Source organism: Fusarium falciforme, chromosome 12 (assembly GCF_026873545.1).
Source record: "Fusarium falciforme chromosome 12, complete sequence".
Lineage (NCBI taxonomy): Eukaryota > Fungi > Ascomycota > Sordariomycetes > Hypocreales > Nectriaceae > Fusarium > Fusarium falciforme.
In genome coordinates this window covers 1,640,797-1,667,902 of record NC_070555.1, presented here as the reverse complement: position 1 = coordinate 1,667,902, position 27,106 = coordinate 1,640,797, and the positions used below count along the sequence as shown (strand labels likewise).

Below are 27,106 nucleotides of genomic sequence, written 5' to 3'. Positions count from 1 at the left end.
TTTGAACAGACCGTAAAGATATGCTCTGCTTCGAAAGTTATATCCTAGTAGTACTACTTCCCTACCTCTGTAGTTACCGCGCTGTGTGATGCATTTCTGTGTCGGATTGACCAGCACTGACAGCTGCCAACCAACACCAACTTCGGATGATGCTGGTAACGCGTTGGCTCAACCAACAAAACAGGGTTGAAACAAGCAATGGCCATGTTTCTTTATCCACTTCATGTCCTGTAATAAGACCTGGTACGCCGACTCTTTGACATGGCTATCTACGTACTTAATGATAGCTACCTGCCGGCGGGCCCCTCTGCCGCTCGTCCTCTCACCCTAACCAAGTTGCTTGACAACCCCCCGCACGGATCAAGATGGTTCAAACTCGGCCTCAATCGAACAGTGACGTCACAGGCTTTTGCAGCCAGCCTCCAGAGCTTCTGACGCCCATTATTCAATCGTTCTGCTTTCAATGTCGTGGAGAACCCGATGCGCCTTACCCTGAGGCCAAGTACGTGCAAGACGTAAACCAGTGGCCACACACAGCCTTAGACGCGATGATCGCAAAGCGCTCCACTCTCTCTGTCTCGTTTCAAAGCGAATTAGAAATATAGCACAGGACATCATGTATCACGATGTCCGCCTCGAGCAGATTGACGACGACTTCATGCTCCCTGCAGATCGACGTCTTCCCTCTCTTCTGCAGACGATCGTATCACGCCCAGACCTTGCTCGGATGGTCAAGAACCTCCGCAGATACCATCACTACAAAGTAGAGGTTCACGTCGACAGCATCCGAGAGATTTACCAGATGGCTGCTGAAGCTTTGAGTCTCACCCTCCTGGACATCTGGGAGCGGATGAAGGATGACGCGGGGAAACCTGGTCTGACTATGACCCCATTCCTCCTTGGGAAGATGAACCACATTCACCGATACCAGATGGAAACGTTTAGTGGCCTTTTTATGGCTGGAGAGCTTCTCACCATGCTGCTTACCCTATTACCTAATCTAAAACATGCAAATTTGGACATCCACAAGCCTCCAACGCTAAAATCGTTGAGGGCTCTGGGCGTCGCCCGCTTGCCCTTGCGAGCATTCACCACTGAAGGTCAAGACCGCCTGATCAAGCTGGCAAAGAATCTTGATACTTTGACATTCGCAAAAGAGACAAATCTCATAATTCCAGCAAAAGCCAAAACGGTCCGGATCCACCACCAAGAAGGAACTGTCGGGATCGAACACTGCCTCCGGAGATGCAAGGCTATCACGTCCTTTTCGTGGCAGACATCAAGCACCAGGATATTTTGTTACGAGTGCGGGATATTCGATGTCGACGTCAGCGAGATAATAGCACTTCTCCACAAGGCTCACAGAACCTTAAAATCCCTCTACCTTGACATCCGCTTCCCTTACCACCACCTAACAGCCAGATCTGGGGGGATAGAATAGAGTCAAAAACGTTGCCTTGACCTCAGCTTACCTGGGTGTCAACCTAGTGGTGATTTATCGTCACTTTCAGGGCCTGCGAAGGAAACAACGACTTGAGACTGTTCCAACATCTAGTGACTGCTATATCTGCTATATCTACGCCTTCTTGCTGTGCTTCTTGATTAGATCTGCTGCATACTCCGCTACCGCATACACCGTAGCCTGGGTATGCGCTGCGGGAAGCAGAGGCATGACGCTCGCATCCACGACCCAAAGTCCCTCAACACCATACACCCGGAGATTTGTGTCAACCACACCTCCCCACTCTCGAGGCATCATAGCAGCCGTTCCAACAGGGTGGTCCAAGCTAGGACTAAGGAATGTCTTTCGCATGGCTGTCTGAATCTCAACCTCATCCTGGAGAGTGAGTCCGGGGGAGACCTCGACAGGTTCAAGGGAGGCGACGCTCTCTGCGGCCATGAATTGGCGGGCTTTAGTGAGAGCGCGCATCACGATGTGCATGTCGACCGGGTTAGCGGCTGTATTGAAGTCGATGAGTGGCGAGATGGAAGGATCGGCGTTGGTGGTGTTGATGAAGATGGTTCCTCTAGACAGCGGCTTCTGGAGAGCAACAGGCACAACAATCGCACCGCTAAAGACAATTTCAAGAATGCCAGCCTCGGGGTTGCGGAACTGCGACTGCAAGACTCGACGCTGCTCGAGAAAACCCTTGACGAGAGAGGGATTCTCGGCGTAGATGGCGGGTAAGTGATCCAGCGGCTCTTGGTCTGCAAGGCTATCGGCAATTGCCTCAAAGTCCGTATCAAGGTCTTGGAGGGATGAGAAAGAGATGTAGTTTCCCCATGCGTGGGAGAAGGGACCGGTCTTGTTGGCGACATACTCCTCCCAGGCAGCATCATAGAACTGAGGATCATTCATAAGGTCGCGCGTAGGCACGGTCTTGTTCTTAACTAGATGCTTTCGGTTAGCTGCTGTCGATTCAAGAAACCGGTAGTGTTTCCGTACACTCATAAATCATGTTAAAGGTTGGATGGTCCTGGAAGTTGGCGCCTACTCCAGGTGCATCGACAACAACGTCAATATCAAGCGATTCGAGGAGCTTCTTCGGGCCAATACCACTCAGCTGCAGGATTCGAGGAGTGTTGATGGTTCCAGCAGCGAGAATGACGTTCTTGGATGAGATGCACCTCGATGGTCCCCCGTCGCGGCTAGCAATCTCTACACCTGTCGTGACATTGCCGCTGAACTCGATAGCAGCCCCGTAATGTCGGACCAGCAGATGGAGATTCGGGCGATGACTGGCTGGTTTGTAGTAGGCCGTCTCTGCACTTGATCGTGTTGCCTCCTTGCCACCGGAATTCTGGGGGATCCAAGCCAGGCCAACGTTCTTTCCATCAGCGCCATCGCGTAGGATATCTGCATCCAGATCTTCGGTCCATGCCTCCGCTTGCATGGCTGGCAGCGAAATAGTCAGCCGTCCGAGCCATAGTTTTATCAAAGCAACTCACCTGCTCCAGGCCATTGCCAGGATGGATATCCAACTTTGATCGGGCCATGTCCATATGATTCGGGAGTCCATGTGTAACCATATTTCTCAACGTACTCCTTGGCGGGAGGAGAGAACCTGGACGACTTGCGAAAATACTTGAGCAGAGTCTTCCATCCCCAACCAGGATTTCCTAACTCTTCCCAAGAATCGTAGTCGACTGAAGACCCTCTGTCCCAAGCCATGCCGTTGATGGTCGAACTTCCTCCCACCACGCTTCCAAGACGCATCCTGCTGGTGCGACCGTCCAGATGCGCCTGGGGGACGGATGTCATGTTGTAAAGTCGAGGCGTTTGATCCAAGGTGGTAAAGTATGGCACCGTGACGTTGATTGTGTTGGCAAAATCGCCATACTCGACGACCAAGACGGTTTCTGTAATCTATCGTCAGCGCTTCCTGACAACAGCTGCGGGGGAGTAATCTCACTGCTCCGGTCTTCGCTCAGCCTGTTAGCAACTACCAATCCGCTTGTACCACCACCAACAACAATGTAGTCATATTGATCCAGGATAGACTCCATACTGTGCTGGGCATGATGCTCTGGCTTCTTCAGTCCCGACACGGATCCAAAAAGAAGCATCAACCGCAGCAATCCCATCGTCGAAAAGAGTGAAGTCATGGTGTCGTGGAGGAGGCGATAGAGTTTAGCTTAGACGGATCGGCCATGGTGTATCCCTGCGTCGGCTTTTATGCTTATGAATCTCTCTCGGATCGCCCTGTCTTGGAGGAAAATACCGCCAGACCCCGCACGGAGAGGGGAGCGTTCCAGTTAAGATTGCTCGTGTATGCATCACGGCATCCCGCTGTGAGACATGCAGGTTGCATCGGGACAGGGGTTGAACTTGGCAGTACTCCATAATTGAGGATTCTATCGAGAAAAGACGAAAGAAATCTGCTCCAGGGTATCCGCTTGAGGTATATAACGTTGCATATATGTGATCTAGATGCAAGGAATGCATGTTAACCACAGATCGGACCGCTTGCATCATGCGATTCCGTCTTCTTTAAGCTGCTGAACCTGTGAGACATGAATCACATGGTAAGATTGCAAGGTTCTGAGCTCCGCACTGGAGCTCCCTACCGAAGATTTCTAAACTGTGAATAGGAGAATGGGCCTCGGCTTTCTTGCAATGACATAGGATCATTCCACGTTATCGGCTGTCAGCGATGCGAACGGGTGGAGTTTTAACCAAATAGATTCTTTTTTTTTTAGCAAATTATATCTATTTCATATAAATAGTTATGTAGATCCTGATCATATGAAATCTATGCCCACCTTGATGCCATTTTGGAGTCCCAGCGGTACGTTATCCTCGCTTTTCTCTGTTCGCGTTGAGAACCCTGTCTTTATCAACACTCATGTTAATAGAGGCAAGGCTCTATACGAAGGGAACATCTGTATTGGTTTCAGATTGTACATGCAGATTCAGAAAGAGGTGCTGTCCCCCCTCGGCTATGGCTTGTCCTACACCACGGTTGAGCTGAATGAGCTCGCTATCACTGGCAAGGGCGATAACAAGAATCTTGTCATGTCAGCGTAAAGAACATGGGAGACTGCGATGACGCCGACAGAGTTTCAACCACTCGGCGCTCACCGCGGGAGCTCAAGGGGCTCACTAAGATGCAGGTTGTCAGCGGGGGGGGCCACCTCGCGCATCGAAGTCGAAAAGAAGTACACCTAGCTTTTGAGATTCCTCAGAGGTCTTGGTCGATGGAGAAAGCTGCTGGTAAGGTTTTAATTGGCAACAGAAACCAGAGTATTATCCTCGAGGGCGTGTTTGAGGTGTCAAAGTCGAAATGGTAACAATGCGGCCAGAGGGATGTCAGCATGGCACCACTTAACCGTGTTGAAGACAAATTCATCGTGACTAAGATTCCACCCTTGATTCATCCGAGCCGACGGCATCGGTAGGATTATCGTGTCGCCCGGGGTCAAACTCCGCAAGAAGGCGGCCCCGCAGGCGGACATTGACGGCACGGATCTCGGCCGCCCGCCGGCGCCCGCGGGTTGCCGGACTACACCTAACGATTGAGTTGACACGATGAAGACTATAAAAGCTGTAACGAGTCTTGAAATCTCTTAATACGAAAACACCATCATCAATCGTATTACCGCCATCAATTCTATTACCATCATCTTACTTCAACACCACCAACCAACATGACTCTCCGCATCACCGTCCTCCCCGCCTCAAGCAAGGCCGGAAAAGAGACCATCCGCAACTTGCTCGAATCGGATGCCAAGCCCTTGATTCACGGTATCTACCGCGACCTTTCCAAGGTTCCTGCTGAGTTGGCAAACCATGAACGGTTTGAGGCTACTCAGGGCGACGTGGGGGCTGGAACAGGGCTCGACTTTTCTCGCTCTGATGCCCTCTTTTACGTTCCACCTCCGACCTACGATGAAGTCGATCAGGGAGAGTGGGGCGTCAAAACCGCTACCAATGTCAAGGAGGCCCTTGGGAAAGCCCCTAATGTTAAGAAACTGCTCCTGTTCTCTTCCATGGGTGCTCAGTACGACCATGGCATCGTAAGTCTCATTTGGCAACACCCTTTCCTTGACCGGCAAGCCTAACAACATCACAGGGTCTCTTGCGTTTGAATCACATTTCGGACAAAATTCTCAAGGACTCGGTGCCCGAGGCCGTCATTGTCAAGCCGGGGTACTTCCAAGAAAACTGGTCTCATGCTTTTGAGACGATTCAAGCGGAGCCACCCGTCATCTACTCCACGATCACGCCTCTGGACCACAAGATTCCTATGGTAACAGCACCATTGAGCAAGAGCTTTTGGCAAGTGCAAGTACACTAACATTGTATTCTAGGTGAGCATCAGAGATATCGGCCGAGCTTGCGCGGACGCCCTGCTCGCCGCGCCCAAGGACGTCAGCCCATACTACTTCGACCTCTACGGCCCCAGACACTATAGCGCACTCGACGTCAAGGAAGCAGTCGAACAAATCACCGGCAAGAAGGTTGAGCTTGTGCCCATTGAGAAAGACAACCTTGCGGAATTCTATGCTCGGGAGATTCCAAGCGCTCAAATCCAGGACTTTGTGGAGATGACTACTTCTGCCCTCCCCGGTGGCATCATGGCGGGAGATTTTGGTAGCAATGAGAGGACTGTTCAAGGAAAGGTTGAGCTAGTCGAAGCGTTGAGGCCCTTGTATACTCAGTAGATATTCCTCGGTGTCTTCAAGCAGGCAGGGGGTACTACGCACATTGGGTTTGCAGATCAGTGTGTCTAGATAGCTAGTTATCTCATTTTTCCACGCAACTTTCATCCAAGGCGAACCTTTCTCCACATCCTAAGACACTCTTGCAAGTCCATCGAAACCGTGCCCTCCACAGCCGTGGATGTATCCCTGATCAGAGCAACCAACAGTGTCGCGTTCGCAAACCCGGACTTATCATCTTGAACGGCTTGATAGTCCGACTGCCTCATACCTCCAACATCAGCCCAAGCCTTCCACAAGTCCAACATTCGGAAGATATTCGAAGCAAACTCTCCATCAAGGACCATTCTGTGCAGCATGAAGCCTACAACGTCCTTGAGTGTCAATGAGGCGTCCCAGTGCCCGTTAACCTTAAGCCACTGCAGAGAGTGCTCAGCGACAAGCTTTGTATCCCATTTGGGACTTTGGAGTGCCTCCATCATGCGTTGGTCGCGCCGTTGTTGGTCAACCCTCATTTTGTCACGCACTAGTTGCTGTCAGTGAGATTCAGAGGCAAGCGAAGGGTCAAGTACTTACTATCATGCATGCTTTGCTCCGTCTCTTTGCGCATTCTCTCCCGCACAGCTACCTCCCGTTGAGCAGGAGCCATTCGCGCCTCCGCAGCCATCGCCGCACGTCGTTCTTGGCTCCTCCTCGCAAACTGGTCAATCGATGCCCCGTAATCATTGTGCTTCGTCGCCCAGTCTGGTGTCTCGGATTCATCAACCATGCCCAAAACCACAAGAACTCCGCACGGCACCGTCTCTTTTCTGGCGAAGTAGAGTATCTCGTCTGGGATCTTGTAGTTCCAGAGAATAGTTTGGCTTGAGGTTCCAAAGGCTGTAGCTGCACTGGCAAACCACACTCCATCTGACTTTACGGGATGAATGCGCAGGTGGTCGACGTACAAGCTGTCGAGGTTGAAGTTGCTCTGGTTTCCGTAATGCGTTTGCTCGGTTAAGGCCGTGACGATTCCAGACATGGCAATCTGGCAGGTGATGGTTTTCTTCGATTGAGAGGAGTTGTCTTGGTGAATTGAATCCAACTCGATCGAGTCCATTCCCTTGTCCGGCTTTTCTGGCTTGGCGAGGCCTTCCTCTGACCCTCGTCGCGACGAATCTGCTGCTTCAGAGCTTCCACCTTGATCGGGACTTTCTTCTTTCTGAGGCGGTGCCGGTAGTCTCACCCAGTACGGTGGCAGGTTAGAGTAATTCCTCGTGATCCATGAGCTCGACCAAGCTACAGCCAAGGATAGGTTGCCGTCCGAGTCATTTGAGAGGGCGACTGTAAGGGCGTCCTCCCGACCATCGGGCGACATCATCAAAGAGCACCCTACCGGGGTCCAGAGCCCTGTCGAACGAAGCAATTTCCAGCCATGGGGGTTAGGGACAGCTCCCAAGTCCAGCAGATAACAAACCAGCTCATCAAACGCAACCTCAACCTGAGGCTGACGAACTTGATCTGCATACTCGACGCGCTGAGTCTTCATCCCAATGGAATGGGTTTTCCAGTTGAAGGTAGTCCAGCTACCGCCGGGTATGGAGCTGGGATGTCTTGAAAGAGTCCAGTACTCGGAGCGGTCCTGGAACCTATCCAGGGGCATGACGGCATATCGAGGTAATTCAATCTCGATGACACGGTTGACAATGTCACTTCTTGTGAGTGCAGTTAAGCGACTGCGCCGAAGCATGCGCTTTATGCGCGACAGAGAGACAAGAGTCGCGAACGTGTTGTACAGAATTGGGAGCACTTTAGCACCATTAGCATCGAGGTCTTGGCGACAAATTGTGGAGGAGAGCGGTACCTCCCAATACCGCCAACGGCACGCCGATGTACGTGATGATATCAGTTGGTGAGTGGCCATTGTCGGCCATCTTGGCGACCTCAAATTGAAGCAATACAGAGAAAACAAAAAGGGGCTTCAGCGCGTTCAAAGAGCTGAAACGCGAATAATGGCTAGTCCAGATTCGGGAATGGCTTCAGCCTGTGACGGGGCTAATACAGCCACGCCTCGGTATAACAGTAGCGTTCGGAAACGGCCAATTTCAACTCCGGTCTCTCATAGTTGAATCAACTGGTTGAAAGACGACAATACCACAGTCCAAGATGAAAGAGTGCCTATTCATGGTCCACGAGAGATGCAGTTTGCGATGAATTGGTGTGTCCTGTACTAAAAATTTGCAAGGGTGTGATCGTTTCGGCATTTCTTCCAACAAACGCCACAAATTAATTCACGAGCCACCACACAAGCCATGCGTAAACTGGGATCTGGTGTTTGAGTAACAGAAGAGAATCCAGCACTACAATAGACACGAGCCTTCATTTCCAGGTTGAAGCTGAGCTCGAGCATTCTCGAGTCACTGCTGCAGCTTTCGCCCAGGTCCTTCAACCACCCTATAGTCCTCCACCGCTGAACCTGTATCCAATCATCGCGACTGGCCAGGGTTATTGTTGATCGGCCCTCTTTCGGAATTTGCACCGAGGTCGACGGACCCATGCGGTCAACAAGTTCTCATAGCTCAAAGTCATAGGGCATGTGAATACGTATGAAATTTCCAGCTTAGAGCTGCTTATGAGTAAACGCCAGCGCGAAAATTGGGGCGACACATGTCACCAAGTTCAAAGCACACGCCTATTGCACTCCATCCCCAACTGGTGAATCATGTCCACAACTCGCTCGGTTTCAATTTGAAACAATGAATGGCAGTAAACTCTGTCATGTGTTTATCAGTGTGTTCTTTTATATTGTGCCCGACGGGGACGTCAATGAAAAACAAGAATGGTAGTAAACTGAAAATCGGGACATTGGTCTCAATGAGTCCCACCACGGCTCCGCAAAAGTCGAGCCACCTCCATGTGCCCGTTGCATATAGCCAAATTGCATGCTGTCTTGCGGGTTCCAGCCATTTCGTTGATACGGATGCCCTCTGCCCCCAGTAACATCTCTACAATCTCAAAGTTTCCATTCTTTGCAGCAGTCAGAAGCGGCACAGTCGTTTCCTCCCGGTTGTTTTGGTTACCTTGAGCCCCACAGTTGGGATCAGCGCCCTTGTCAAGAAGAAGCCGGACCATCGCCTGGTTTCCCTGCTCTGCAGCAATTGCAAGGGGTTCTCTCCGTGCGGCATTCCTCTGGGTCGCTCTGGGACTGATGTCGGCACCATTCTCAAGGAGAAGCTGGACAGCTTCCTCCTGGCCCCTTTCCACAAAAGACAACAACAGGGTCCATCCGTTAGGGTCTGTGGCGTTGATGTCGCATCCCAATTCAAGAAGGGCACGCATCGATTCTTCCAGGTTGAAATACACCGTGAGGTATAAAGCTTTCGATGGGGGCCACTTGAGGTACTCGTTGATCGCTGTGCAGCAGGTTCTGACCTTGGCTTCATGGTTGAGAAATCTCATGACTGAAGCTTGGTTGGTGTTCAAGGCTGCACGGACATGGTGTCCCCAGTTATTAGCAGCATAGTCGTAGAACCCGTATCGGTGGTCGGGTTGACCGCGTATTGGAACGTCTGGCTCCATGTTCTCAAACAAAAGGTAGTTGAGGCAAGTCTCTGCCAAGTGGTCCTCCGTGTAATTGACATATTGGCTTCCCTCCTTTTTAAAATACTCGGCAGCCGTGAAGTGGACCAGTCGTACGGTCCTATCATCGCCTGTCAAGGTCGGTTCCATGGTGAGGAGTCCAGCTGTGAGTGAAGCAATAAGAGAATCAAAGGGGATCGATTCTTCATCTAGATCATCATCTTCGGGATCAAGCGCAAGCGCAATTAGTAGCTCGCTTAGGAGGAGTGGTCGACGTGCTCTAACGACCCAGCTCAATGCTTGCAGCGCAAGATCCTTGTCTTCTTCCGGCTGCCTGTTTATTCGGTCCATGGCATCACCATAGAGGCTGTTGATCTTGCTCGGCCTCGGTAAATTGTCCAGTGTTTTCCTGAGGTCTCGTATGTTTGTCTGTCTTCCCAGTTGATCGACGTGAAGATGTGCGAGCAGGAACCTGTTGGCGAGTAAGCAGAGAGAAGCAAGAGCGGTGCTCACAGGGAAACCAACATTCCTTGAGCTTTCTCCGTCAGAGTCGTAACAATCGTGTCGGCGAGATCTCTCTGCCTCTCCCGTAGCAGTTTTGCACATCTGAAGTTGTTATCAGAGATGCGGGATCTCACCAACGCGCGAATGTCCGAGGCCAGTGCATGGATGTTGATGTAGCTGCATCCATCGAGATGATCCCGAATGGTGTCATTCTCCCTCGACGTCACGAAGAGTCTCATGCGACCATTCATGTCGTCTTGTTTTTCAACTTGTCGTAACCGGTCAATGAACTCCATGTTGAGGGAACCATCATCCTCTTCTCCAACATGTTCGTCGAGACCATCGACGATGATGAAAGTCCTGCTGAAAGAAGCGACAAGTTGCAAAAACAGAGTGGAATACTCATCCAGAGATGGAAAGGTTTCTTTTTTTGCATACTTGTCGTAAAGGTCATTGACCTCTTTTGGCAAGACCTGCTTTTGTCTAGCGAGCTGTTTAGCGAGACTGGAGAGGAGGTTGCTCGGGGTCTGGTTCAGCCGGCCTTTGTAGTCGCAGTATACGAAAGCTATGCCTATCGTAGAATCATTGAACTGCTGCCGTAGATGATCAATGACAACTGAGCTAGGCGATGTTAGTTCTGAACAAACGTAGAGTTGAATCTCTACCTTATGACTGTCTTCCCGGCTCCGGCTAACTCCTATGTTAGCACAAGTCACTCAGCACACAATAAAAGAACTTCAACATACGCATCCCAGGACACCAAAGTGCCGAAGTCGTATTGGACTGACTGTCTCGCCACTGCTTGAATTCATCCCTATCCAAGAACCACTGTCCTGTATTGGGATGGCGCTTGTTGAGGACAGCTCGGTGTGTGTCCTCAAAGCTCAGATCGGATAACCAGGCTAGCACTTCTTTATTCTCTTCGCTTTGGCGCCAGTCTTGCTGCTCCTTCCGTGTTGCCTGGACTTCATTATAGGTCGCAGATTGAAAGTTGATCGACGCCATGTTGTTCAAGCTCCCGCATTGGTTGCGGAGGCTTTCAACTCTGGCTCGTGTCGCTTTGGGATTGAATGCCCCTTTTAGGCGTCGCCAGCCAAAGCGATGGCCATATTTGTATTTTTCCAAGATCCCGAGAAGATCTTTGAGCTCTGCCGTGCACGAAGACACCATCTCGGCCATGGTTATCCTAGGCTCATCGATGCCAGGTTGGGAGAGATTTTCTGCTCGCTGGATCTGGAAGTCATGGCGAAAGCCGTCGTGAGTGAGGATGTTGATGTATGTGACCGACAGCACAGCTTTTAGGTACTGGAGTTGGGAAATGAGATCTATTGTAGCGGTGGGAATGTCTTTCCAGTCGCTGCCGAAACCAACGGCTATCTCAATGATCTGGGCTGCGACGCCAAGAAGGCCAATGATGCTGAAGGGGTCGGCCATGATGCGGGATGAAGGGATGCTGAGCTCTGGAAAATATGATTTTTACGAGTAACCTTGCGAGCAGCTAGTCTTATTTGTGTTTCATAAAGACCGATCACAAGACACAGCATGGGCGTTTGCATCCCGTGGTCCGCCATGGCTTGGTCTGAGGCGTTGAGAAGGTTACCGACAGGACCGAGCAATGCCTCGCTGCTGATGTCGGTCAGGATGCGTCGGAAGGAAAATTGAGGCGCATGTCGCCAAAAGGATCTGGAAGGATTCTAGCTCCTCGTAGGATACGAACTATCACAACAGGCAGCATGGATTGAAAAGCCGAACTCCAATCAACTCTGGGATGATTGACAGCTGAAGCCAATATTTCGATAAGAAATGAGACAAGTGGCTGTTCTCATTGGCTTTTGCGCTCTCCATAGCCCAGTCTCGATCAATAGTCTGCCCCGTTGGCTGACAGTCTATTCCCATCAAGGAACGCTATCAAGCCACAATCTTGGTCCAGAAGCAAACACGACACGTTTCACGGCATGGTTGTTGAGGTAGCCTCGGCACTTTTTGTTGAGGGTTGAAATCCCTTTTCTCAGCTGACCATTTATCTCCAAAACTTGACTTTTTATACTTTTGTTTGTGGCTGTACGGAGTAGACAAGTCGAAAAATGGCGTATCACGACCTCACCAAAGCCGTGCGGCTTTCAAGCCCCATCAACACATCCCTCCCCTACGACGTTTCAACCGTCGCAGGCAAAACCATCCTCATCACCGGCGGCTCACTCGGTCTCGGAGCCAACTTTGCCCGTCATTGGGCATCTCACGGCGCAAACTTGATGATTGGCGACATCAACGATGAAGCAGGTCACAAGCTCATCGCCGAGCTACGGACAAAGTACCCCAAGGCCAGCCATCACTTCTTCCACTGTGATGTGACGGATTGGGACTCGCAGGTGACGTTTTTCAAGGCTGCCGCGGCGGCTTCGCCTCATGGCGGGATTGATGTCGTGGTGGCTAATGCCGGCATTGTCGATCCCAAGTCCAATCGCAGGTTTGAGAACCCAGAGGCCATTCCAACGGACCCGGATGCGCCTTACAAGCCCAGCACCAAGATTCTCGACGTCAACATCACAGGAGCCATGTACACGGCAAACCTCGCTCTATTCTGGCTGCCTAGAAATGGATCCGACAAAGTCAACTCTGATGAAAAGCCCGAGGCTGATGGTCGCGACCGATGCTTGCTTTTCTTGGGCTCTTACGCCGGTGTTTGGCACCTCTGCGGCCAGTCACACTACACAGCCTCAAAACACGCCATCACCGGTCTATTCCGCGCAATGAGAGGCACTGCTTGGAAACATGGTGTCCGAGTGACAATGCTGTGTCCCTACTTTGTCAGCGAGTCCAGCATGTTCCCTCTCGGTGCAGAAGCAGCGTTCCTCACTGGAACCGCTGGCCCCGCCCAACACGCCGACGTTCTAGACGCTGCGACAAGGCTGATTGCGGATGAGTCTATCGTTGGGAGAGCACTGCTCATTGGGCCCAAGGTGGCCATCGACGATCCCGATGTTGACGATGCGAAGAAGGATGAGAGGGCTGTTTGGGACTGCTATGCCGAGGACTACACCGACTCGGAGGCTTTTGTTTGGCGATGGGTTCGTGCTATGAACGCCGTTGAGAAGAGCCGAGGATGGTTGGGGCTTTTCTGGGATATTTTTGGCGTCATTGTGAGAGGTTCCAGGAAGAAGAGCAGCTGAGATGGCGTGGGACAATGAGAGTGAAAAGGACGCGAAAATGGAGGTAAGTGTGGGAAATTAAAACCAGATGTTATGCAAGCGTTGGGATGAGATGTTTGGGATCACGGACTATTTGAACAAGGATATGACAGGACATTCATTTCTTTAGATGAACTTCCGTACGAGATGCCAGACTCCAACTACCTAGTTCAAAGATGGAAGACGTTGTAGTCCAGCATACAACTCCCTACGCAATCGTGGCCATGTCTAGCTTGACAGCTAAATAGTCCAGTCGAGCGATGTAGCGCAGTTTCCACTTAAGAAACAAAGCGGAAATCAAGCCGCTTGCTTCCCTGGTCAGTCGACGTCTCAAGATACCGGATCTTTTCCTCCGTCGTCATGCTATTCCACTTCTTCTCCTTCTGCTTATTCCTCCAGGTATAATAAACCTTGATGAGTATGTAGAGGACAATGTTCAGACAGTTAATGCCGATTAGAACCCGGTTACCACGGCGATATTCTGGTCTGTCGTCTTCTCTGTAGATGTTGGAACCGATGATTGACTGCAGCTGAACAGACATGTTGTAGAGCGAGGCTGATAGGGCTCGGGTGCGGACCGAGTTGGAGTTGTGTGAGCACCAGGCTGTCTGCAGGGGGTGGGGGTTCGGATATGAGAGGAGCACCGTCACCAGGGCGTACATGGCCCATTTGTTCACGTCGGCAGGCAGGACAGCTAGGGCTACTATGCACGGGAGGAACCAAAGCTGGGTGAAGAGTCCGATGAGAGCCCTCTGCCCAATCTTGCCAGAGATATAGGTGACCAACAGCATCTGGGGCTCAATGTTAGGTAAATGAAAAGAAAGAATAGTATCCCTCGCGGTGGGATATAAGGGGAAGTTACTCACATTGATGGTAGTCCCCAGCTGAGCTGGAATAGTCAACAAGTTCGTGCTGAGCGTGTCAAAGCCAATCTGACGCAACGTGAGGGTCAGGTACTGAGCCGGCGGCATAGACGGCAAGACAAATGTCAGGCCCAAGAAGTACATGGGCCAGAGGTCAAAGTCGCAAAGAGAATCCCAGAACAGCTTAAAAGTGATGGGCTGTCTGTTGTGCATATCACCCTTGGACGGGTCATCTCGAAGGATGCGATTCACGAGGATCTTTTCCTCGCGCTCGTTGAACCAGCCGTCTTTGCGCCACGGCCTCTTTGTCTGGGTTACTGAGGGTACCATCATGAAGATGGATCCGAAGGCAATGACAAAGTTGAGCAGGCCTTCGGTCAGGAAGAGCCATCTCCAACCAGAGTAGCCGTGGACACCTCTTAGTCTGAGAACACCATAGGCAAGCAGCGGAGCAACGACGCTGCTCAGACGTGTAGCCGTCCAGAGAATCGCCATCCGAATAGGAAGCTCTGTCGCCTTGAAGAAGTATGAGAGGTAGAGGACTAGGTCTGGGATGAAGCCTCCCTGGAGAAGACCCATCAAGGCACGGCAAGCGAGGAAGGATGAGCGGCCGCTGAGCCAGAATTGACAGATGGCGACCATAGACCAAGACAGCATGAGGGTAGGGATCCATTTTTCGGGGCCAACTTTCTTGCTGACGAGCTGGGATGGGATCTCGGCGAGAAGGAATGTCACTCTGAACAGGGTAACACCAAGGTTGTAGTCTGGTGAAGCGTAAATATTAGGAGCCAGCCTACGAAGAACATTTGCAAGAATAGAAAGAGAACGTACCATTGGTATCCAACTTCAGGTCATCAAGAAAGTTGTCTGCATTGGCCTGTCCCAAGCTGGCCTGGTCCATGTTCAAAGCCATGAATGCAACCCAAGCCCAAAACGTAACCCTCAAGTCCAACTTCTTAACAAGAGGCTACAGACATGACGTGTTAGCAGTGTGCCCATAGCATCTGTTGTCAGCACTTACAGTCTCCTCGCCCCACGTCCAAGTAAACATTGGGTCAAACCGGTGAATGTTCTCATACTTGGGATGCGGCTGGAAGTGCGGGGCCTGCTGAGGGTCATCAAAGACACTTGGCTGAGTAGCAATGTCATCGGGGTTCTTTTTCTCGGCGCCCCGATTAAACAGACTGAACAGGGTGGTTTGAGTCGTCTCACCCTGAGGTCGGTCGAGCGTGACGATGGCTGCCCTCTCCTTGGCGTCGATCTCTTCTTTCTCATCTCTAAGGGTCGCCATGATGGATGCTTCTGCAGAGGGTGATGCAGAGTTGAGCTGCAGGACGCATCTGAGAAAGAGGGGATGCAGTCACCTTTATCAGATCGTCGGTGCGAGTTCCGAAAAGAATCGTGTGTGTCACTAGCGCTATTCAGACTTAAAGCGAGCTCGATGATCCCCTCTTGCCAGGGGGGCCTTATTGGTGCTCTTGACCCCAATACGAGGGACACCCTGCGCCAACGGCTTTTCCCATACTTGGCTCAGTCGGCTCCGCAGTTCATGCCTGGAAGAGTTTGCGCCAGGCAGTCGGGCATGAATTACTGGTGGAGAGTAGAGAATGGAACTCGGCCCATACTGCTTTATGCTTAATCGACATAAGCTTGATGATGATGTTGAACTGCGGTTCCGAATTGGCGAGCATCAGGAGTGATGGCGCCGATACTGCCAAGAGTCCAGTGAAGGGGTTCTAGAGACCATTTTCTAGATCCCACATGACCATCAAACACTTCAAGTAATGGTCAACAAAGCTTGAGCCATTTAATGCTACCATGTCTCTTTGGTAGCTTGGCCCGAGCTAGTGGATACCTTTACCCTCGATGATAAACTGTCGGCTATGGCATGTTGGGGGCATGGATGGATGTCAACCTTCCTACGGCAGAGCCAATCTTAACCCGCTTAGTCAAGAATTCTCCACGAGCCAAGACAAAGAGGCCCACGTGGGGGTGGCATGTCTTGATCTTATCTGATCTTGATTTGTCGATGCCGCGGCATTACTTCCCACTTGGACCCTTATAAATGGTAAGGCTGGTTATTAACCGGAGTGGGTGACAAAGTTCCATGGCCTTGGCTCTCGTATCATTAACCTTGAATCCTAGGTTGGGCGATTCTAGACTTGGCTAGGTCCCATGCCTAGTTGAAGAATCTCGAATTATCACCGCAAGTGATTTGACCGATATCGGTGCCGACTAGCGGTTTTAGTTGTTTTTCTGGGGGCATGTTTCTATATCATTGTCTTTAAGGTTTTTGTCCTGCTGTACTCAATTTCGCACCATGACCGTCGATCATCGTACGAGCCGCCTCCAACGAATTCTTGTTGCTGGAGGTGGTTTTGCCGGTTTAAGTTTCATTGGGAACCTGCTCGACTTGTGTCAAGGACGGAAAGCCCGATTTGATCTGGATAAAGCTGCCGATGATGATAATGGCGCAAAAGTTGATGTGTTGATCACAATAGTCGACGAGAGAGATGGATACTGTAAGATAGCGAGGCTTGCTAAATGATCTTGGACTGACCTGAATAAAAGTTCATACCATTGGGGCACCGCTTGCCATGGTCAGTGAAGAGTACAGTCAAAAAGTATGGACAGAGTACTCAGCCCTGGAGATTCTGCAACATCCAAGTGTAAAGTATATCCAAGGCAAACTTGCTTCTGTTTCACCAGAGTCAAAAGAGGCCGTGATCCTGCCATTCAACAGCGAGACTCCATCTACAGTTTGTTACGATTTCTTCGTCGCAGCCACGGGGCTTCATAGAGCTTGGCCGGTTGTCCCCCAAGATTTGACAAAGTCCGAATTTCTAGCCGATGTGAAGAGGCAGGTGAAGGCTATCCGGGATGCCAAAGATGGCGTGGTGGTGATCGGTGGCGGTAAGTCTTGAAGACTGTCACTCTAAAATCTGTGATGCATCTTCTAACATCTTGTCTCCTGGAAAACAGGCGCCGTAGGAGTTGAGATTGCAGCCGAGATTCTGCACACTCACCCTGGTACCAAAGTCTCGTTGCTTCATGGTGGACAGACCCTCTTGGCCTCGGAGCCGTTGCCAGCGAACTTGAAAAGTTTAATTCTTCAAGCACTCCGCAATCAAGGCGTCAATGTGATGCTCAGGAAGAGAGCCAAGACGGTCAAGTCTCGAAGCGAAGGCAGAAACAAGTATGTCGTGGAATTGGCTGATGGTGGCGAGATCACGGCAGGCCATGTCATTTGGGCAACTTCCAACCCGATTCCTTCTACAGAATATCTTCCGTCACGTTGTCTATATGGAGTGGTTATGTGAGAGCGACCACTACGTGAGTTCTTTTCTCTCATATCAGCCGCCCCCGCTGACTCGTATTAGGCTAAACATCAAGGATGGTGACTCAACTGTGGCACAGCATTTCGCTGTCGGGGATATTGTCTCCTTTGAGGGTATCCGACGCTGCAGTCCCGCAATGCAGATGGGATATTTTGCCGCTGTCAACATATATGAACAGATGACAGCAGACACGCCCGACTTGAAGCACTTTGAAGGGTTCCCTGAAATGTTCCGATACGCATTCGGTAACGAAGCGGTGCTATGGAGTCCTGGTGAAGACATTGTCTTTGGGGAGGAACCTCGGCGGGCTGTGTTTGAAGATGACTTGTGCTTGAGGAGTAAGTATAGAACAGCAGGATTCGATCCCCTCACCGCTTTTGCTGACGTTGTGCAAAGAATGTTGGAACTACATGGGCTTGGGCAACGTAAGATGAACCAAGTATAAATTTTGCGAGACAGACGACAAAAATCTTGGCGGCATGACGAAGGATAAGCACTAGCATTTGCGTACGTGAGATTTGGTATTTAATGACTTTCTTCGGGTCGTCGCTTCATTTCTCTTTTCAATTCAATAAATTTGTTAAAATGCGTTTCATCATCGACGACAAGCCGCGTCAAGATCAGGGCAAGGAGGTGCCGCTCATGGTCATCGGAGCTGGCCTCCCCCGTGCCGCCACATCATCCTTGCAAGCAGCACTCGAAAGGATCGGTTTCGCACCATGTCTTCACATGGCAGAAGTCATTCCTCATGTGGACCGTATGCAGCTTCTTCTGGAGGCGGTGCGCGAAAAGGACACACAGGTTCGCCACAAGATGCTACGCCAACTCATCCATGGTCATTATGCCATTTGCGATCTTCCCGTTGTGTTCTTCACTCCCGACCTTATGGACATGTACCCCGACGTCAAGATCGTCTTGAATGGACGACCTGACCCAGACGTCTGGGCTCGCAGCGCCGCCGACAGCTTCAGGTTCATATTTTCGCCATGGTTTAAGTGGACGGGACTTCTATGGACGACAGACAGGATCTGGTACCAACTCAACCGAGAATCGGAGAAATATTGCCAAGAACTTTTCGGCGACGGCGACATCTTTACTGGCAGGTGTTACAGAGAGTACTACGACATGGTGAGAGCCGAGGCGAAGAAGCGAGGGAAAGAGGTGCTCGAGTTCAAGGCTGAAGATGGCTATGAACCACTGTGCAAGTTTTTGGGAAAGGATGTCCCGGAGGAGCCGTTCCCAAAATTGAACGAGAAAAGGACTTTCCAGATTGTTCAGGCTATTCTCATCGCGAGGGGGCTGCTTGCTTGGTCGGCTTTGGGTGTTGGATGTTGGGGTGCTTGGAAACTGGCCGATCACTTCCTGCGGTGATTTACGCAGCGTCTTATATGTGTCCCAAAAATGAGTATTTAATAACAAGTTTTCCTATGTATGCAAGATTGCTTTCTCTGTGGATTATTTACTTGAGCCAACATGGAGTGCCAACAACTCTCAATTTAGTTCACTTAGATGAAACTCTAGGCCTGCAAACCCCTGTTAATCCTCGCAACTGCCTAGGGCAAGCACTAATCAACCAACGCTTGTGAGTCAAAGCTCTGTTGGCCAGTTGAAGCCCATAAATAGTTCTTATTCCCACTTCTCACGGTCAGCAAAACTCTTCTCCTCTTTATCCCTTTCCGCTAGTTCAATATGGCCTCCTCCGAGCCGACATCCTTTCTACATCTCCCCCCAGAGATCCGCAACCTCGTCTACAATCTGGCCTTCAACGCCGATGTCAAGACCGACATTCTAGACCCAGGGCACTCTGGATACACCAGAGACGGCAGCCCTTTGCTCTACGTTCATCCCGTCATCTCTGCCGATCTGAGGCAACGCACTTATGGTGACGATTTCTCCCTAGTACTCCCGATTCAAGAGCCCAGCGAGTGGGTGAAGGGACAAGGACTCGACAGCGAAAAACTTAAGACATGTCTTAACAACCTGCCCGGTCTTATGAAGAAGAAATGCCAAAAGCTCATTGTTGAGGCATCGCAGTCGGATGAAGTAGAAGACGATGACTACGAATTTTGGGATAGTGAGGATTTCCCTAGTTACCTCATCCCACTACTCCTACAGATCAAGGAAGAAATACCTACATTGAAGAAGATCACCTTTATCTTTTGGTTTGGAGAATGGAGTGCGCCAGTGGACGTCTGGAAGAAATCACTTCGACTCCTCTCGCGGCGATGGTACAAGAAGGTCCAGAGCCAAAATGGGAAAGAAAACCGATGCCTATATCGCGGCCGTTATCGAGCTCTGGCGGCTCTAGGTAGCCCATGGTAACGCGAATATGGAGAACCCTAGGGGCGCCGCCGTATCGGGCTTCCTTAAGCAACGAGGCCGATAGCGGGGGAAGCATGACCGCGCCCCCTTTAAAGACCGCGGAACCGATGGGATCTAGGCCGGCTATTCGCATGATAAATAGCTCTGGATCTAGGATCTCTTTCTTAGCGGGGCCACATATATGCCGTAAAACCTCTGTACGCGAGTTAACCTCCTATTTAGCTATTATTATCTCCTATAAGGGGAGAACCGCTATAAGATAAAGCTTATAGACCTATCCCTACTTAATTATTTATCTTTCCTAATACTTTTTATTAATATAAACCTAATATAACTAGGTTTATCCCTTAGGAAATATATAATTATTATATATTAATAGCTCTTATTTAGTAATATACTATATACTCTAAGTAATATTATTACTATAGTACCTAATATTAGATCTCCTTCTACCCCTTGCAATAAGCTACCTATTAGACCTTAATAGGGATAACTATTAATTAAGCTAAAAGAACCTAATATTCTTATTACGACCTCCGCGGCTACGTCACGTGGTCTCCACAAAACCCCAGCCCCCACGGACCTATCAGACGAGGACCGATGATATGTTAGAACGACATCGGTCTAGGACCGACGCGGCCTAGGAACGATATCAGTCTAACTTATAATGAGTCTAATATAACGCACTTAAGTATATAAAACACGCTCATTAGCACTCCCATATATACTAGCTACCTTAGCTATTAATATAACTTAGTTATACTTAATACCTTTGAGTATATTACTAGATATGACTTATACCCCCTTATTTAAGATAACGCTAATAACCCTCTGCTAATATAAACCTAGTATAACTAGTTTATCCCTTAAGAAAAATATAATTATTATATATTAATAGCTCTTATTTAGTAGATTACTTATATTACCTTAAATAATATTAAATATAATAACTACTTAGGCTACTCCCGCTAATAACTACTAGTAGGTTTCGCCTGCTAACTATCTAATTACGCCCGCTGCCCCTATCCCCGCTAACCTAGATAAGGAAATAGATAATGCAGATAGCTCTAATAATAAAGATATTAAATAACTCCGGGCTTAGATTACTGCTATAAGCGCTAAAATAGATAGCATATATAACCTTATTAAAAGGATAGGTAAAAACCAGCGCGTCTAGAATATAGAGTACCTAGATAATATCTAAACTGTTAATAATATAATAGCCACGGCTATAAATAAAAGAGATATAAGAGAAATCCTAAAGCTAAACTCCCCGGAACCTTTTAATAGAACCGCCTATAAGCTACCTATATTCCTTACCTACCTAAGGGCATTCATAATATATTACCTAACGTAGTTTACCTTAGCCGCTAAAAAGGTCTAATACGCTATAAGAAGACTTAAGGGCCACGCCGCAGCATGGTTTAAACCCATTATAAGGGAATACCTTATGGTTCTAGCTAATTAATATTCGCCCTATACCCATTACCTCTACTTAGACTATAAGGCCTTCAAAGCGGCACTTTAATAAGCCTTTAGAACTATTAATAAAAAGGCATAAGCTAAGAAAGAGATTAAAGTACTCCGATAGATTTAATTTACCTCGGAATATAAGACTAAGTACCTCTAACTTACCTTAAAGCTTAACTAGAATTAAGAACCCCTAATATCCCTTTTCTTTAATAGACTTAAGAAGGAAGTATAGTCTAAACTCTATAAAGAAGAATAACTAGATAACCTTATTAACTATATCGGTAGGGCAATTAAAATTAATAACTAGTAGTTCTCCTAGAAGAAGCTCTAAAACCCCAAGCTTAGTAATAAAATTAATAATCCCTACTTTAATGCTAACCAAGGCAAGAAAAGGCAAAATAATACCTCGTACAGCACCCACCTAGGACCTATAGAACTTAGAGCCACCCAACAAGGGCCTAGGGATATTAAATATTATTACTACCATAAAAAGGGCTATAAAGCCAATAAGTATAAAAAAAAGTAATAAGATATTAAGGAGGGATACTATAAGCCCCGTAGATAGCAATTACTCCCTAAAGGTAAGAAATAACTAAATGCTACTAACTAAGACTATAAACCATAAATAGCTATCTATACTACTAAGATACTTAGGATATCAGAAAGCAAATATAATACTAAGATAGACGCATAGTAGAAACCACTCCCCGAGCCAATAACATAAGTAAAACCTACATCTAATAATAAGGGCTAATAAATAGTTACCATCGCGATAACTAGAAGGCTTAAGTAGAAAAAAACAGAAGCACTAAAGCAGTAACTACCCTTAATAGCAGCAGAGCAAGCAGACTTTAAAGAAGCCACTATAGAAGGATTTAACCATAAGAAATAGATTATAGGATACGATATAATACCCCCCTATATACCCTCTATTACATATAGAAGGGACTATTAATAGAATAACCCCGCGCGATATAACCATAACCTATGCCCATAATATTAACCTAAAGCGTCATAAGAATATAACAAGACGTATAAACAATAAAAAAAGAAACGCCGCGAACTACGCCATAAGGATCAAGCCTCTAGAAGGGACATAGGGGACTTAACCCAAACTAATTTCAAGTATAACACGGCAAAACTACAAAAGGAACTCCGGTAAGCCCAGAGGGAACAATAGTAAGAAAGAAGGAAGACCAATAAAGAACTATAGAAAGAAGAACCCTACCCATAGCTCTATAATAAAAATAATAACCGGTACTAGAATAGTAAGTATAAATAATATATCTATATAGCACGAGAATATATAGATATAGTATATATGTAGGAGATTTACCTCTAAGCCTACTATAAGGAATTAACTAAGAACCTATAATATAGAGAGGCACTATTTAATCCCTAAGATAATATGTAGATATATCCTATATATAAAGAATATCCTAGTATCTTATGGATATTATGCTAGCACTATTAATGCGAGGAACACAGGGAAGAGAAGCAAAAGCAAGACTATTTTCTTATCGCTCTGCCGGCCTAGCTAAACAATAACTCCTATATATAATATAAAATAGAGAGATATTAAGTATTTCACTAATATGATTCTATTAGCATAATATGTATATAATACCACAAGGATATATACCAATCTATCTAGAAGTAGAAATAAGTAATCCATAGGATCAAAGACTAGTAAAAGAAGGTTAGCTAAGAAGAACTAAGAGAACTAAGTAATGCCTAGTATAAAGAAGACAAAGAGGTAAAAAAAAGCTATTAATAATAATAAGATAGCTTAAAAAACAACTATAACTATAAAGCATATATAAATAGCAAGTATAACTTTAATTACCTTAGCTATGCTATTAAGAAGTTAAAAAACTAGATACCCCATCCGGCATAGGGCAATAAATAGATAAGCACAGAAAAAAACTATCCTAGAAGGCCCTTTACTCCACAAACAGAGCACATAGACAATAATGCCTAGAACTAAAAATATAAGTCAAGGGAAAATAATTAAATACTTTAATAAATAATAGAGCTAAGTAGAACTACTTTAACCTAACGATAGTAAATAGGCTTAAGCTACTATAGAGGCATAAGCAAATACCTTATTTAGTTATTAACCTAAAAGAAACCCCTTTTAATTATAATAATAAAGTTATTAACTATAAGATTAATTACCTTAGGGTTTTTATTAAAAGAAAGAACTAAGGGATATTATTTAATATTATACCTAATAAGCATTATAATCTTATGCTTAGGTACCTATGGTTATAACGCTATAACTTATATTTTAACTAGAGAACTAGCTAGGTACTCTCTTTTAATAATAAGGCACCCTCTACGATAAATAATAACTTAGGATATAATACGAGATCTTAAACTTCTACTAAAGACACTAGAGAAATAAAAAAGAGGCAAATATAAAATACCTCTCTACCTAAAAGAATATAATATAAGCACTATAATAAATAAAAACAATAAAGCTAGCAAATAATTATATATATTATAAAGTAACTCTATAAACTAAAAAAAAACCTAGAACTAACTAAGAGGATATTAGAGGAAGAATAACTTAAAAACATTCTACTATAATATTATATCTATAAAAAACTCTTTACAGAAAAACTCAAAATAGGCCTACTTAAATATATATACTATAACCTAGAGATTAAGTTTATTAATAGAAAGTAGCCTAGCTTTAGTAAACTTTACCTACTTAATAAAGTATAACTACTAGTATTAAAGAAATATATTAAAGATATACTATAAAAAGGATATATTAAGAAAAATAAGTTATCTATTAAATACCCTATTATATTTATTCTAAAAAAAAACAAAAAACTCTAGCTTTATATTAACTTTAAAATACTTAATATTATTATAATTAAAAATCAAATATTACTACCCCTTATTAATAAATTAAAAGATTAATTATTTAAAATAAAATACTTTATAGCTCTTAACCTTAAAAGAGCTTATAACCTTATCTAAATTAAGAAAAGATATAAATAAAAAACCACTTTTTATACTAAGTATAGATTATTTAAGTACCTTATTATACCTTTTAGACTTACTAATATACCTATTATATTTTAATAAATAATTAATAATATATTATAAGAATATCTAGATATATTTATTATATATTACCTAAATAATATCCTTATTTTCTTTAAAATAGAAAAAAAACATATAGAATATATCTATAAGGTACTATAAATACTATAAGACGCTAAGTTACTAATAGAACCTAAGAAAAGTAAATTCTATACCTTAGAAGTAAAATTCTTTAGATATACTATCTCTTATAATAAAATATATATAGACCCTAAGAAGGTCTTAGTAATCAGAGATTAAAAAAAATTAACTAATATTAAAGAAATATAAGCCTTCCTCGGTTTTACTAATTATTACTATAGATTCCTTTAATAATTTAGGAAAATCGCTACGCTATTAATTAACCTTATAAAGAAAAATAAAACATTTATATTTAGGGATAAAGCTAAAAAAGCCTTTAATATAATTAAAAAACTTATCTTAAGTAAACTAATACTTAAGATATTTAACCTATCTTAATAAATTAAACTTAAAATAAATACCTTAGACTTCGCGCTAGGCGCCTAGATTAGATAATAAGATAATAAAGAATTATTATACCTTATTATATTCTACTCCTATAAGCTATATAAAGTAAAACTTAATTACTTTATCTATAATAAAGAATTCCTTATAATAATTAATGCCTTTAAGGAATTCTAGTATTATCTTCTAGGAAGTAAATACTAGATTAAGATATATATAGACTATAAGAATATTACCTACTTCGCGAAAACCTAAGAACTTAGCAGATAATAACTATAATACGCTAAATACCTTTTAGAATTTAACTATATTATTATCTATATTAAAGGAATAAAGAATAGCAAGGCAGATACTATTAGCCGATGACCTAACCTAAATGCTAAGAAGATTAAAGCAAAGAAATAACTCTTATAATTTATATAGGAAAAATATCTTAAATAATAAATAATCGCCTATACTAAATAATAAATATTATTATATTACCTAACAGATAAATAAAAGAATAAAATTATTACTAATATTACCCTTAGTAAACTTAAGAGACTTATAATAAGACAAATAGACTAAGTAGGTAACTAATAAGGCATAATTATATATTAAAAACGCATCTTTATACTATAGAAGTATATAAAAGAATTCATTAAATACTACTATTAGACTATAAAATATAATAAAAAACTCAATAATAGAGATTTCTAGGAAATAATATATTAATACTTTATATAAAAAGACCTTATAGTAAGGCTAAATAGCTACCTTAACTATAAAATATATTATAACTATATATAGCTAAGAGATAAGTACCTACCAAAGCTATATAAATATGACTAAGCTATAGGGATATCCTATATTACTATAAGAAATACCTATACTATAAAATAAAATAATTTATTCTTTAAGTAGATCTAAAAATATAATATATAACTCCTAGATAATAAGAAAACAAATAAATAATAAATCTTAAATAAATTATAATATAACCTTATATACAAAATATACCGCTATTAACTATATAGGCACTAAGGAATTAATAAAACCCTTAAATAAATAAAAATAATATTTATATTCCTTAAAATAAAAAAAGTTATCTTAATAATTATTAATTAATATAACCTCTATATAAGAACTAAGGCATAATGCTATAAACCCTATAAGAAATTATAATTACTCCTAGTTATAAAATAATTATAGGATTTAATTACTATAGATTTTATTACTAAATTACCCCTATTAGAAAAACTAGCTATTAGAAACTTTTATAATAATATTCTTATTATTATAAATAAACTTATAAAATTTTCTTACTTTATACCCTATAGAGAATTAATAACTATAAAAGAATTTATATATTTTTTTTACTTTTATATTACTAAGATATATAATATATTACTTAAAATTATTATAGATTAAGGACTATTATTTGCTTTAAAATTCTAGCAAAGCCTTATAAGATATTTAAGAATTAACTATAAACTCTCTATTATATACTATAAGGAGATAAATAGATAGACTAAATATATAAATTAAATACTAGAGTAATACCTTTAATGCTATATTAAGTATAAATAGACTAACTAAATTAAGAAACTACTAATTACCTAGCTAGCCTATAATATAGCTATAAATAAAAGCATAAAGATTATACTAGCTTATACTAATTTTAGATTCATACTAGACGTATACCAATAAATACGAGATATTATTATTAATCCTAAAGCTATCCTTACTAGCGACTAGCTAAAAAATCTATATAAAGAAATAAAAATAGAACTTAAGTTTATTAGAAATAAAATAATAAACTATGCTAATAAAAAAAGAATTAAGGGACTAACCTTCTTAGAGAGAGATATAATCTACCTTGCAATAAAAAATATTAAAATAAAATAATAAAATAAAAAACTTAACTATAAGTATATTAGATTATATAAAATTAAGTAAAAAATTTTAAAATATAACTATAAACTAGACTTATTACCTAAGGTTAAACTCTACTTAATCTTTTATATTTTATTACTTAAATTAGCATAAAATACTATTTAAATTAAAACTAGTAATAAACTAAAAACTAAAGTTAATAGACTAGAAGAATATATTATAAAAGTTATCCTTAATATAA

At 44.4% G+C, this 27,106-nt stretch overlaps 8 protein-coding genes across 8 annotated transcripts; 4 read left to right on the top strand and 4 right to left on the bottom strand.

Annotated features, from left to right (window-relative positions):
- Nucleotides 1-1,576: 1,576 nt before the first annotated feature.
- Nucleotides 1,577-3,624, bottom strand: NCS54_01429400 (GMC-OxRdtase-N domain-containing protein; the record flags this gene model as incomplete). The annotated part of the gene is made up of 4 exons (XM_053159449.1): nucleotides 3,414-3,624; nucleotides 2,950-3,360; nucleotides 2,447-2,896; nucleotides 1,577-2,391 (listed from the first exon to the last, which is right to left on the bottom strand). The coding sequence occupies exons 1-4, from the start codon at nucleotides 3,604-3,606 to the stop codon at nucleotides 1,577-1,579; spliced, it is 1,869 nt and encodes a 622-aa protein (XP_053015424.1). The 5' UTR covers nucleotides 3,607-3,624.
- Nucleotides 3,625-5,148: 1,524 nt separating this feature from the next.
- NCS54_01429300 (NAD(P)-bd-dom domain-containing protein) lies at nucleotides 5,149-6,165 on the top strand (the record flags this gene model as incomplete). Its single annotated transcript, XM_053159448.1, has 3 exons — nucleotides 5,149-5,517; nucleotides 5,574-5,750; nucleotides 5,812-6,165. The coding sequence occupies 3 exons, from the start codon at nucleotides 5,149-5,151 to the stop codon at nucleotides 6,163-6,165; spliced, it is 900 nt and encodes a 299-aa protein (XP_053015423.1).
- Nucleotides 6,166-6,266: 101 nt separating this feature from the next.
- Nucleotides 6,267-8,075, bottom strand: NCS54_01429200 (Hypothetical protein; the record flags this gene model as incomplete). The annotated part of the gene is made up of 3 exons (XM_053159447.1): nucleotides 6,267-6,688; nucleotides 6,739-7,950; nucleotides 8,006-8,075. The coding sequence occupies 3 exons, from the start codon at nucleotides 8,073-8,075 to the stop codon at nucleotides 6,267-6,269; spliced, it is 1,704 nt and encodes a 567-aa protein (XP_053015422.1).
- Nucleotides 8,076-9,012: 937 nt separating this feature from the next.
- Nucleotides 9,013-11,658, bottom strand: NCS54_01429100 (Hypothetical protein; the record flags this gene model as incomplete). The annotated part of the gene is made up of 4 exons (XM_053159446.1): nucleotides 9,013-10,192; nucleotides 10,246-10,845; nucleotides 10,890-10,914; nucleotides 10,971-11,658. 4 exons carry the CDS (start codon nucleotides 11,656-11,658, stop codon nucleotides 9,013-9,015), a joined length of 2,493 nt encoding a protein of 830 aa, XP_053015421.1.
- Nucleotides 11,659-12,308: 650 nt separating this feature from the next.
- Nucleotides 12,309-13,394, top strand: NCS54_01429000 (Hypothetical protein; the record flags this gene model as incomplete). The annotated part of the gene is made up of 1 exon (XM_053159445.1): nucleotides 12,309-13,394. One exon carries the CDS (start codon nucleotides 12,309-12,311, stop codon nucleotides 13,392-13,394), a length of 1,086 nt encoding a protein of 361 aa, XP_053015420.1.
- A 296-nt stretch (nucleotides 13,395-13,690) lies between these two features.
- On the bottom strand, nucleotides 13,691-15,566 carry NCS54_01428900 (MFS domain-containing protein; the record flags this gene model as incomplete). Its single annotated transcript, XM_053159444.1, has 4 exons — nucleotides 13,691-14,203; nucleotides 14,279-15,039; nucleotides 15,107-15,242; nucleotides 15,297-15,566. The coding sequence occupies 4 exons, from the start codon at nucleotides 15,564-15,566 to the stop codon at nucleotides 13,691-13,693; spliced, it is 1,680 nt and encodes a 559-aa protein (XP_053015419.1).
- A 1,029-nt stretch (nucleotides 15,567-16,595) lies between these two features.
- On the top strand, nucleotides 16,596-18,984 carry NCS54_01428800 (Pyr-redox-2 domain-containing protein; the record flags this gene model as incomplete). The annotated part of the gene is made up of 6 exons (XM_053159443.1): nucleotides 16,596-16,797; nucleotides 16,847-17,188; nucleotides 17,258-17,591; nucleotides 17,656-17,951; nucleotides 18,010-18,038; nucleotides 18,130-18,984. 6 exons carry the CDS (start codon nucleotides 16,596-16,598, stop codon nucleotides 18,982-18,984), a joined length of 2,058 nt encoding a protein of 685 aa, XP_053015418.1.
- Nucleotides 18,985-19,302: 318 nt separating this feature from the next.
- Nucleotides 19,303-19,935, top strand: NCS54_01428700 (Hypothetical protein; the record flags this gene model as incomplete). The annotated part of the gene is made up of 1 exon (XM_053159442.1): nucleotides 19,303-19,935. The coding sequence occupies one exon, from the start codon at nucleotides 19,303-19,305 to the stop codon at nucleotides 19,933-19,935; it is 633 nt and encodes a 210-aa protein (XP_053015417.1).
- Nucleotides 19,936-27,106: the final 7,171 nt, after the last annotated feature.